The following is a 10,877-nucleotide window of genomic DNA, read 5'->3' on the forward strand; positions in this document are numbered from 1 at the left end:
GAGGGGGGCACCTGGGAGGCTGGTCCTATCCCAGCCTGAGGGATGTGGCAGCTGCTCTTCCCATGCTTCTCTTGCTGCATTCCAAAGAGCCAGAGACACAAAGGCACACAGACACTGGCACAATGCATGTGAAGGGCAAACCAGATTGACAGGAAAAGGATTGCATGTCTGCCAGTGAAACAGCAGCACACGTTTGCTCCTGAGATACAAAAAACCACAGCGTGTTCACATATGCCTCACATGACAGGATGGAAATGAAGTCTGTGGCATATGTGGGGCTCGAAGGCAAGCTCCTTCCCCAAATCCTCAGCGCAACCCTTGGGTCTTTCTAGACGCGTCTGTCCTGGGTCATGAGAGTCCAGTTTCAGGGTCACTTGTGGCTCATCCACAAGTGCAGCGGGATCCCACCAGGAGCTGGCCAAAGACGTTCTGTGTTTCCAGCTCCTTTCCCCAAGCCCTCCAGGGCGTGATGACCTGTGTTCCCTTCCTCCAGTGCAGCCTCCCCCTCCTCGCTGAGCAGGCCCACTTTCAGCCCTTTGCAGGGACTCTTTCCCTTTGTGCCCGCCTTGTCTGCCTGCAGCCTGCCTCGCTTGGCAGGTGCCGGGCGTGGAAGTCCTTGCCTCGCACAGGAGACTGACTTGAGCTGAAGCCTGGTTTGCTGTGAGCACCGAAACATTTTATTTCAAGCATGTGGTCAGCCTCATCAGGTGTGTGCCTCCCGAGGCACGGGCGCAGGGCAGAGCAGCCCTTTGACGCTGAGGTGGCCTTTGCATCGGCAGGCATTGCCCCAAAGGAAACGGTGGTGGCACACTGCAGCCTGCCCTGCGTGCCGTTTGTCCTGCTGCTCACACCGTTTTTCCCCTTAGGTACTGCAGGAGCTCCTGCAGCCGGCTAAAGAAGTCCAGCAGCTTCTGGACTGGAAATGGGCAGGAGCCGCCCCACTGTGCTGCTGTGGGCCTTGGCCTCGCAACGGGGCTTGACGTGGTGACAAAATGACTCCAAGCACGTGCTGTTGGAGTAGCCCTCACTGCTGGGCGCAGGCCCATCTGTAGCAGGATCCAGTCGTAGAAGTGCTGAGTGGAGGTGTAGACTCCGGGCTGCCTGGCTCTGGCACAGCCTCTCCCCCAGCTGGTGACACCAACAAGCCAGAAGTAGTCTGCACTGCTGTCTTGGCAGACGAGAGGCCCACCGCTGTCCCCCTGCAGAGGAGGAGAGAGGACAAAGGGGTTGCTGGGTGGCCACCATCAGCACGGGGGTTGGCTCCTTCTCTCTGACGGCACCTGCCGGAGCTGTGTTCCCTGCAGAGCGAGGCTGTGTCGAGCGAGCCTTGCCTGGGAAGGGGTGGTGGGCTTGTAAGGTGGGGCTGGCTCTCCTCACTGCAAGGTGATGGTGGGTGTGTGGAAGAGAGCTGTGGCAGGCTTGGGATGGTGAGCCATGGTCTGCCGAGAACACTAGGAGGGCTTTCTGGGCAGAGTGCCGTGCCTCTGGGACAAGAGGGGCACTGGGCAGGGGCCTGCCAATGGGGAAGGGCGTATAAGCCCCCCCGGCGGTGGGGACCTGAAGTGGGAGGGGCACGGGCCAGGCCAAGCACGTGCCGGGCCATGTTGTCGTAGTTGCGTGTGGCGGGGCTGCCTGTGCTACGGGGCTTGGCTCGTAGCACGCTCCTACCTGGCAGGTGTCAATGCCGCCCTGCGGATAGCCAGCACAGACGTTGTGCGTGTGGATGGCCCCTCTGTACCACCGGCTGCTGTTACAGACGTTGACATCAATGAGGCGGACCTGGGCCTCCTGCAGCACATCCGTTGATCGTCCAGCTGTGAGCACAGGAAGGAATTAGCAAGCAGCAGCTCACTGACACTTCTCCTCCCCTGCCTGGCGGAATCCCTTGCCTCGCCCGCGCTTGGCTTTGCATCCTGAGAGGCGTTATAGAGGCATTTCCCTTCCGCCTTGCTCTGCGGGAAAGGGCTCAGGCCCATCTCTCCAGAGGCATACGTCCCCGCAGCCTGACTTGGGCTCTGGCCTCTGCTGTCAGGAAGCCCAAGCAATGGCCCCGAGCGTGCCAAGCTTGCGCTCGGCACACGAGTACTTCCGCGGTACTCACATCTTGCAGTCGTGGCACCCCAGCCGCTGATGTAGCAGTTTTTCAGCTGCGAGACTCTCAGCGAGGCATCGGGCACGCAGGCAAGCTGAACGTAGGCGTTGCACTGCACAGGCTGGTCCAGCTCCAGCAAGGCAATGTCGTTCCTCTGCGTGATGTTACTGTAGCCTTGGTGAAGGAGCAGCCGCTTGATGTTGCGCACCTGGGCCTCAGGGCCCAGCTGAGTCAGCCGGGTGGCACCGATCACCACGCGCCACATGGTGATGTAGCTGGAAGGCAAATGGGGAGAGGACTCAGAGGGAGCACAGCCACGTGCTGCAGCAGCCCAGCAGTTGCCCTGCCTTCCGCTTGCCGAGGGAGAGAGGAGAGCAGCGCTCGGGAGGGTGTGACTGGCCTCGCGTGCCTCAGGCTCAAGGAGCACCCAGGCCCTGGGCATCCTGCGAGGAAACGGGGCGGGAGTAGCCCGTGCTGCTGCGCACGGGGCAAGCGCTAGTGTTGTGGGGCTATGCGCGTTCCCGGCGACGCCTTACCTGGCCTCGATGAAGCAGTGGGCTGCTGTCAGGACCCACTGTGCGTTGATGAGGGAGCCTCCGTAGGTATGACCCGTGCCCACTTGCCAGGGATTCTGGATGCTGACGATCCAGGGCCAGGCCCCTGCCTGGGCATCTGTGCCACCCACGACGCGCGACATGCCATACGGAAAAGCCGTGGGCCGGAGCCCGCAGGTCCCTCTGTAAAGAGAAACTCCTTAGTGTCCTGCTGGATGGCTGGCGCCCCTACGGCTCACGGTCAGCCGTCTTCCCAAAAGACGTTATCCCAAAGAGCTGTCACGGAGACTCACCCAGCCAGCGAATCGCAGGGCCTCCCCACAAATACTCTGGCGTGTGCTTGGAGTCCTCACGATCCCTGTGGTCTGTCGAGGTTCTGGAAAGCGGGTCCCATCTGGGTCACCAGATTCTCTTCCCAACAATCATAAGCGGGAAAACTCTCCCAGGCAAAGGAGAGTTTGGAAAGCTGACAGCAGGTTAATGCTGCTCTGGGCGCATGGGGGATTGTTCCTCCTAACATGCACACCCGGTTCTCGAGGGTCCACATTATATACCAGGAAGTGTTTGCATATGCAGAGGACATTGCATCTACCTTGTCCTTTACGTGGGGGGATTTCTGCTGTCAGGCCCGGTAGAGCTGAATGAGGGGGGCACCTGGGAGGCTGGTCCTATCCCAGCCTGAGGGATGTGGCAGCTGCTCTTCCCATGCTTCTCTTGCTGCATTCCAAAGAGCCAGAGACACAAAGGCACACAGACACTGGCACAATGCATGTGAAGGGCAAACCAGATTGACAGGAAAAGGATTGCATGTCTGCCAGTGAAACAGCAGCACACGTTTGCTCCTGAGATACAAAAAACCACAGCGTGTTCACATATGCCTCACATGACAGGATGGAAATGAAGTCTGTGGCATATGTGGGGCTCGAAGGCAAGCTCCTTCCCCAAATCCTCAGCGCAACCCTTGGGTCTTTCTAGACGCGTCTGTCCTGGGTCATGAGAGTCCAGTTTCAGGGTCACTTGTGGCTCATCCACAAGCGCAGCGGGATCCCACCAGGAGCTGGCCAAAGACGTTCTGTGTTTCCAGCTCCTTTCCCCAAGCCCTCCAGGGCGTGATGACCTGTGTTCCCTTCCTCCAGTGCAGCCTCCCCCTCCTCCCTGAGCAGGCCCACTTTCAGCCCTTTGCAGGGACTCTTTCCCTTTGTGCCCGCCTTGTCTGCCTGCAGCCTGCCTCGCTTGGCAGGTGCCGGGCGTGGAAGTCCTTGCCTCGCACAGGAGACTGACTTGAGCTGAAGCCTGGTTTGCTGTGAGCACCGAAACATTTTATTTCAAGCATGTGGTCAGCCTCATCAGGTGTGTGCCTCCCGAGGCACGGGCGCAGGGCAGAGCAGCCCTTTGACGCTGAGGTGGCCTTTGCATCGGCAGGCATTGCCCCAAAGGAAACGGTGGTGGAACACTGCAGCCTGCCCTGCCTGCTGTTTGTCCTGCTGCTCACACCGTTTTTCCCCTTAGGTACTGCAGGAGCTCCTGCAGCCGGCTAAAGAAGTCCAGCAGCTTCTGGACTGGAAATGGGCAGGAGCCGCCCCACTGTGCTGCTGTGGGCCTTGGCCTCGCAACGGGGCTTGACGTGGTGACAAAATGACTCCAAGCACGTGCTGTTGGAGTAGCCCTCACTGCTGGGCGCAGGCCCATCTGTAGCAGGATCCAGTCGTAGAAGTGCTGAGTGGAGGTGTAGACTCCGGGCTGCCTGGCTCTGGCACAGCCTCTCCCCCAGCTGGTGACACCAACAAGCCAGAAGTAGTCTGCACTGCTGTCTTGGCAGACGAGAGGCCCACCGCTGTCCCCCTGCAGAGGAGGAGAGAGGACAAAGGGGTTGCTGGGTGGCCACCATCAGCACGGGGGTTGGCTCCTTCTCTCTGACGGCACCTGCCGGAGCTGTGTTCCCTGCAGAGCGAGGCTGTGTCGAGCGAGCCTTGCCTGGGAAGGGGTGGTGGGCTTGTAAGGTGGGGCTGGCTCTCCTCACTGCAAGGTGATGGTGGGTGTGTGGAAGAGAGCTGTGGCAGGCTTGGGATGGTGAGCCATGGTCTGCCGAGAACACTAGGAGGGCTTTCTGGGCAGAGTGCCGTGCCTCTGGGACAAGAGGGGCACTGGGCAGGGGCCTGCCAATGGGGAAGGGCGTATAAGCCCCCCCGGCGGTGGGGACCTGAAGTGGGAGGGGCACTGGCCAGGCCAAGCACGTGCCGGGCCATGTTGTCGTAGTTGCGTGTGGCGGGGCTGCCTGTGCTACGGGGCTTGGCTCGTAACACGCTCCTACCTGGCAGGTGTCAATGCCGCCCTGCGGATAGCCAGCACAGACGTTGTGCGTGTGGATGGCCCCTCTGTACCACCGGCTGCTGTTACAGACGTTGACATCAATGAGGCGGACCTGGGCCTCCTGCAGCACATCCGTTGATCGTCCAGCTGTGAGCACAGGAAGGAATTAGCAAGCAGCAGCTCACTGGCACTTCTCCTCCCCTGCCTGGCGGAATCCCTTGCCTCGCCCGCGCTTGGCTTTGCATCCTGAGAGGCGTTATAGCGGCATTTCCCTTCCGCCTTGCTCTGGGGAAAGGGCTCAGGCCCATCTCTCCAGAGGCATACGTCCCCGCAGCCTGACTTGGGCTCTGGCCTCTGCTGTCAGGAAGCCCAAGCAATGGCCCCCGAGCGTGCCAAGCTTGCGCTCGGCACACGAGTACTTCCGCGGTACTCACATCTTGCAGTCGTGGCACCCCAGCCGCTGATGTAGCAGTTTTTTCAGCTGCGAGACTCTCAGCGAGGCATCGGGCACGCAGGCAAGCTGAACGTAGGCGTTGCACTGCACAGGCTGGTCCAGCTCCAGCAAGGCAATGTCGTTCCTCTGCGTGATGTTACTGTAGCCTTGGTGAAGGAGCAGCCGCTTGATGTTGCGCACCTGGGCCTCAGGGCCCAGCTGAGTCAGCCGGGTGGCACCGATCACCACGCGCCACATGGTGATGTAGCTGGAAGGCAAATGGGGAGAGGACTCAGAGGGAGCACAGCCACGTGCTGCAGCAGCCCAGCAGTTGCCCCTGCCTTCCGCTTGCCGAGGGAGAGAGGAGAGCAGCGCTCGGGAGGGTGTGACTGGCCTCGCGTGCCTCAGGCTCAAGGAGCACCCAGGCCCTGGGCATCCTGCGAGGAAACGGGGCGGGAGTAGCCCGTGCTGCTGCGCACGGGGCAAGCGCTAGTGTTGTGGGGCTATGCGCGTTCCCGGCGACGCCTTACCTGGCCTCGATGAAGCAGTGGGCTGCTGTCAGGACCCACTGTGCGTTGATGAGGGAGCCTCCGTAGGTATGACCCGTGCCCACTTGCCAGGGATTCTGGATGCTGACGATCCAGGGCCAGGCCCCTGCCTGGGCATCTGTGCCACCCACGACGCGCGACATGCCATACGGAAAAGCCGTGGGCCGGAGCCCGCAGGTCCCTCTGTAAAGAGAAACTCCTTAGTGTCCTGCTGGATGGCTGGCGCCCCTACGGCTCACGGTCAGCCGTCTTCCCAAAAGACGTTATCCCAAAGAGCTGTCACGGAGACTCACCCAGCCAGCGAATCGCAGGGCCTCCCCACAAATACTCTGGCGTGTGCTTGGAGTCCTCACGATCCCTGTGGTCTGTCGAGGTTCTGGAAAGCGGGTCCCATCTGGGTCACCAGATTCTCTTCCCAACAATCATAAGCGGGAAAACTCTCCCAGGCAAAGGAGAGTTTGGAAAGCTGACAGCAGGTTAATGCTGCTCTGGGCGCATGGGGGATTGTTCCTCCTAACATGCACACCCGGTTCTCGAGGGTCCACATTATATACCAGGAAGTGTTTGCATATGCAGAGGACATTGCATCTACCTTGTCCTTTACGTGGGGGGATTTCTGCTGTCAGGCCCGGTAGAGCTGAATGAGGGGGGCACCTGGGAGGCTGGTCCTATCCCAGCCTGAGGGATGTGGCAGCTGCTCTTCCCATGCTTCTCTTGCTGCATTCCAAAGAGCCAGAGACACAAAGGCACACAGACACTGGCACAATGCATGTGAAGGGCAAACCAGATTGACAGGAAAAGGATTGCATGTCTGCCAGTGAAACAGCAGCACACGTTTGCTCCTGAGATACAAAAAACCACAGCGTGTTCACATATGCCTCACATGACAGGATGGAAATGAAGTCTGTGGCATATGTGGGGCTCGAAGGCAAGCTCCTTCCCCAAATCCTCAGCGCAACCCTTGGGTCTTTCTAGACGCGTCTGTCCTGGGTCATGAGAGTCCAGTTTCAGGGTCACTTGTGGCTCATCCACAAGCGCAGCGGGATCCCACCAGGAGCTGGCCAAAGACGTTCTGTGTTTCCAGCTCCTTTCCCCAAGCCCTCCAGCCCGTGGTGACCTGTGTTCCCTTCCTCCAGTGCAGCCTCCCCCTCCTCCCTGAGCAGGCCCACTTTCAGCCCTTTGCAGGGACTCTTTCCCTTTGTGCCCGCCTTGTCTGCCTGCAGCCTGCCTCGCTTGGCAGGTGCCGGGCGTGGAAGTCCTTGCCTCGCACAGGAGACTGACTTGAGCTGAAGCCTGGTTTGCTGTGAGCACCGAAACATTTTATTTCAAGCATGTGGTCAGCCTCATCAGGTGTGTGCCTCCCGAGGCACGGGCGCAGGGCAGAGCAGCCCTTTGACGCTGAGGTGGCCTTTGCATCGGCAGGCATTGCCCCAAAGGAAACGGTGGTGGAACACTGCAGCCTGCCCTGCCTGCTGTTTGTCCTGCTGCTCACACCGTTTTTCCCCTTAGGTACTGCAGGAGCTCCTGCAGCCGGCTAAAGAAGTCCAGCAGCTTCTGGACTGGAAATGGGCAGGAGCCGCCCCACTGTGCTGCTGTGGGCCTTGGCCTCGCAACGGGGCTTGACGTGGTGACAAAATGACTCCAAGCACGTGCTGTTGGAGTAGCCCTCACTGCTGGGCGCAGGCCCATCTGTAGCAGGATCCAGTCGTAGAAGTGCTGAGTGGAGGTGTAGACTCCGGGCTGCCTGGCTCTGGCACAGCCTCTCCCCCCAGCTGGTGACACCAACAAGCCAGAAGTAGTCTGCACTGCTGTCTTGGCAGACGAGAGGCCCACCGCTGTCCCCCTGCAGAGGAGGAGAGAGGACAAAGGGGTTTGCTGGGTGGCCACCATCAGCACGGGGGTTGGCTCCTTCTCTCTGACGGCACCTGCCGGAGCTGTGGTCCCTGCAGAGCGAGGCTGTGTCGAGCGAGCCTTGCCTGGGAAGGGGTGGTGGGCTTGTAAGGTGGGGCTGGCTCTCCTCACTGCAAGGTGATGGTGGGTGTGTGGAAGAGAGCTGTGGCAGGCTTGGGATGGTGAGCCATGGTCTGCCGAGAACACTAGGAGGGCTTTCTGGGCAGAGTGCCGTGCCTCTGGGACAAGAGGGGCACTGGGCAGGGGCCTGCCAATGGGGAAGGGCGTATAAGCCCCCCCGGCGGTGGGGACCTGAAGTGGGAGGGGCACTGGCCAGGCCAAGCACGTGCCGGGCCATGTTGTCGTAGTTGCGTGTGGCGGGGCTGCCTGTGCTACGGGGCTTGGCTCGTAACACGCTCCTACCTGGCAGGTGTCAATGCCGCCCTGCGGATAGCCAGCACAGACGTTGTGCGTGTGGATGGCCCCTCTGTACCACCGGCTGCTGTTACAGACGTTGACATCAATGAGGCGGACCTGGGCCTCCTGCAGCACATCCGTTGATCGTCCAGCTGTGAGCACAGGAAGGAATTAGCAAGCAGCAGCTCACTGGCACTTCTCCTCCCCTGCCTGGCGGAATCCCTTGCCTCGCCCGCGCTTGGCTTTGCATCCTGAGAGGCGTTATAGCGGCATTTCCCTTCCGCCTTGCTCTGGGGAAAGGGCTCAGGCCCATCTCTCCAGAGGCATACGTCCCCGCAGCCTGACTTGGGCTCTGGCCTCTGCTGTCAGGAAGCCCAAGCAATGGCCCCGAGCGTGCCAAGCTTGCGCTCGGCACACGAGTACTTCCGCGGTACTCACATCTTGCAGTCGTGGCACCCCAGCCGCTGATGTAGCAGTTTTTCAGCTGCGAGACTCTCAGCGAGGCATCGGGCACGCAGGCAAGCTGAACGTAGGCGTTGCACTGCACAGGCTGGTCCAGCTCCAGCAAGGCAATGTCGTTCCTCTGCGTGATGTTACTGTAGCCTTGGTGAAGGAGCAGCCGCTTGATGTTGCGCACCTGGGCCTCAGGGCCCAGCTGAGTCAGCCGGGTGGCACCGATCACCACGCGCCACATGGTGATGTAGCTGGAAGGCAAATGGGGAGAGGACTCAGAGGGAGCACAGCCACGTGCTGCAGCAGCCCAGCAGTTGCCCTGCCTTCCGCTTGCCGAGGGAGAGAGGAGAGCAGCGCTCGGGAGGGTGTGACTGGCCTCGCGTGCCTCAGGCTCAAGGAGCACCCAGGCCCTGGGCATCCTGCGAGGAAACGGGGCGGGAGTAGCCCGTGCTGCTGCGCACGGGGCAAGCGCTAGTGTTTGTGGGGCTATGCGCGTTCCCGGCGACGCCTTACCTGGCCTCGATGAAGCAGTGGGCTGCTGTCAGGACCCACTGTGCGTTGATGAGGGAGCCTCCGTAGGTATGACCCGTGCCCACTTGCCAGGGATTCTGGATGCTGACGATCCAGGGCCAGGCCCCTGCCTGGGCATCTGTGCCACCCACGACGCGCGACATGCCATACGGAAAAGCCGTGGGCCGGAGCCCGCAGGTCCCTCTGTAAAGAGAAACTCCTTAGTGTCCTGCTGGATGGCTGGCGCCCCTACGGCTCACGGTCAGCCGTCTTCCCAAAAGACGTTATCCCAAAGAGCTGTCACGGAGACTCACCCAGCCAGCGAATCGCAGGGCCTCCCCACAAATACTCTGGCGTGTGCTTGGAGTCCTCACGATCCCTGTGGTCTGTCGAGGTTCTGGAAAGCGGGTCCCATCTGGGTCACCAGATTCTCTTCCCAACAATCATAAGCGGGAAAACTCTCCCAGGCAAAGGAGAGTTTGGGAAAGCTGACAGCAGGTTAATGCTGCTCTGGGCGCATGGGGGATTGTTCCTCCTAACATGCACACCCGGTTCTCGAGGGGTCCACATTATATACCAGGAAGTGTTTGCATATGCAGAGGACATTGCATCTACCTTGTCCTTTACGTGGGGGGATTTCTGCTGTCAGGCCCGGTAGAGCTGAATGAGGGGGGCACCTGGGAGGCTGGTCCTATCCCAGCCTGAGGGATGTGGCAGCTGCTCTTCCCATGCTTCTCTTGCTGCATTCCAAAGAGCCAGAGACACAAAGGCACACAGACACTGGCACAATGCATGTGAAGGGCAAACCAGATTGACAGGAAAAGGATTGCATGTCTGCCAGTGAAACAGCAGCACACGTTTGCTCCTGAGATACAAAAAACCACAGCGTGTTCACATATGCCTCACATGACAGGATGGAAATGAAGTCTGTGGCATATGTGGGGCTCGAAGGCAAGCTCCTTCCCCAAATCCTCAGCGCAACCCTTGGGTCTTTCTAGACGCGTCTGTCCTGGGTCATGAGAGTCCAGTTTCAGGGTCACTTGTGGCTCATCCACAAGCGCAGCGGGATCCCACCAGGAGCTGGCCAAAGACGTTCTGTGTTTCCAGCTCCTTTCCCCAAGCCCTCCAGGGCGTGATGACCTGTGTTCCCTTCCTCCAGTGCAGCCTCCCCCTCCTCCCTGAGCAGGCCCACTTTCAGCCCTTTGCAGGGACTCTTTCCCTTTGTGCCCGCCTTGTCTGCCTGCAGCCTGCCTCGCTTGGCAGGTGCCGGGCGTGGAAGTCCTTGCCTCGCACAGGAGACTGACTTGAGCTGAAGCCTGGTTTGCTGTGAGCACCGAAACATTTTATTTCAAGCATGTGGTCAGCCTCATCAGGTGTGTGCCTCCCGAGGCACGGGCGCAGGGCAGAGCAGCCCTTTGACGCTGAGGTGGCCTTTGCATCGGCAGGCATTGCCCCAAAGGAAACGGTGGTGGCACACTGCAGCCTGCCCTGCTGCTGTTTGTCCTGCTGCTCACACCATTTTTCCCCTTAGGTACTGCAGGAGCTCCTGCAGCCGGCTAAAGAAGTCCAGCAGCTTCTGGACTGGAAATGGGCAGGAGCCGCCCCGACTGTGCTGCTGTGGGCCTTGGCCTCGCAACGGGGCTTGACGTGGTGACAAAATGACTCCAAGC

At 60.2% G+C, this 10,877-nt stretch overlaps 1 protein-coding gene and 2 pseudogenes across 2 annotated transcripts; all 3 read right to left on the reverse strand.

Moving 5' to 3' along the window:
- Positions 1 to 521: 521 nt before the first annotated feature.
- On the reverse strand, positions 522 to 2,895 carry LOC121085903 (acrosin-like). 2 transcript variants are annotated; one of them, XM_040589011.1, is made up of 4 exons: positions 2,629 to 2,895; positions 2,102 to 2,367; positions 1,669 to 1,814; positions 522 to 1,199 (listed from the first exon to the last, which is right to left on the reverse strand). In XM_040589011.1, the coding sequence occupies exons 1-4, from the start codon at positions 2,787 to 2,789 to the stop codon at positions 846 to 848; spliced, it is 927 nt and encodes a 308-aa protein (XP_040444945.1). In that variant the 5' UTR covers positions 2,790 to 2,895; the 3' UTR covers positions 522 to 845. The 2 variants fall into 2 exon arrangements, with proteins under 2 accessions (XP_040444945.1, XP_040444944.1); XM_040589010.1 differs by having other exon boundaries at positions 2,102 to 2,666.
- Positions 2,896 to 4,099: 1,204 nt separating this feature from the next.
- LOC121085909 lies at positions 4,100 to 6,186 on the reverse strand (annotated as a pseudogene).
- A 1,201-nt stretch (positions 6,187 to 7,387) lies between these two features.
- On the reverse strand, positions 7,388 to 9,477 carry LOC121085904 (annotated as a pseudogene).
- Between the last annotated feature and the right edge of the window lie 1,400 nt (positions 9,478 to 10,877).

Source organism: Falco naumanni, chromosome 3 (genome assembly GCF_017639655.2).
Source record: "Falco naumanni isolate bFalNau1 chromosome 3, bFalNau1.pat, whole genome shotgun sequence".
Classification (NCBI taxonomy): domain Eukaryota; kingdom Metazoa; phylum Chordata; class Aves; order Falconiformes; family Falconidae; genus Falco; species Falco naumanni.

Excerpts from the sequence above, each read along its gene's own strand:
- LOC121085903 (XM_040589010.1), bottom strand. The coding sequence starts at position 2,534 with ATGCCCAGGGCCTGGGTGCTCCTTGAGCCTGAGGCACGCGAGGCCAGT. Across the intron at positions 1,815-2,101 it reads GGGTGCCACGACTGCAAGAT|CTGGACGATCAACGGATGTG; the intron begins GTGAGTACCGCG and ends CTGTGCTCACAG. Across the intron at positions 1,200-1,668 it reads GCGGCATTGACACCTGCCAG|GGGGACAGCGGTGGGCCTCT; the intron begins GTAGGAGCGTGC and ends CCTCCTCTGCAG.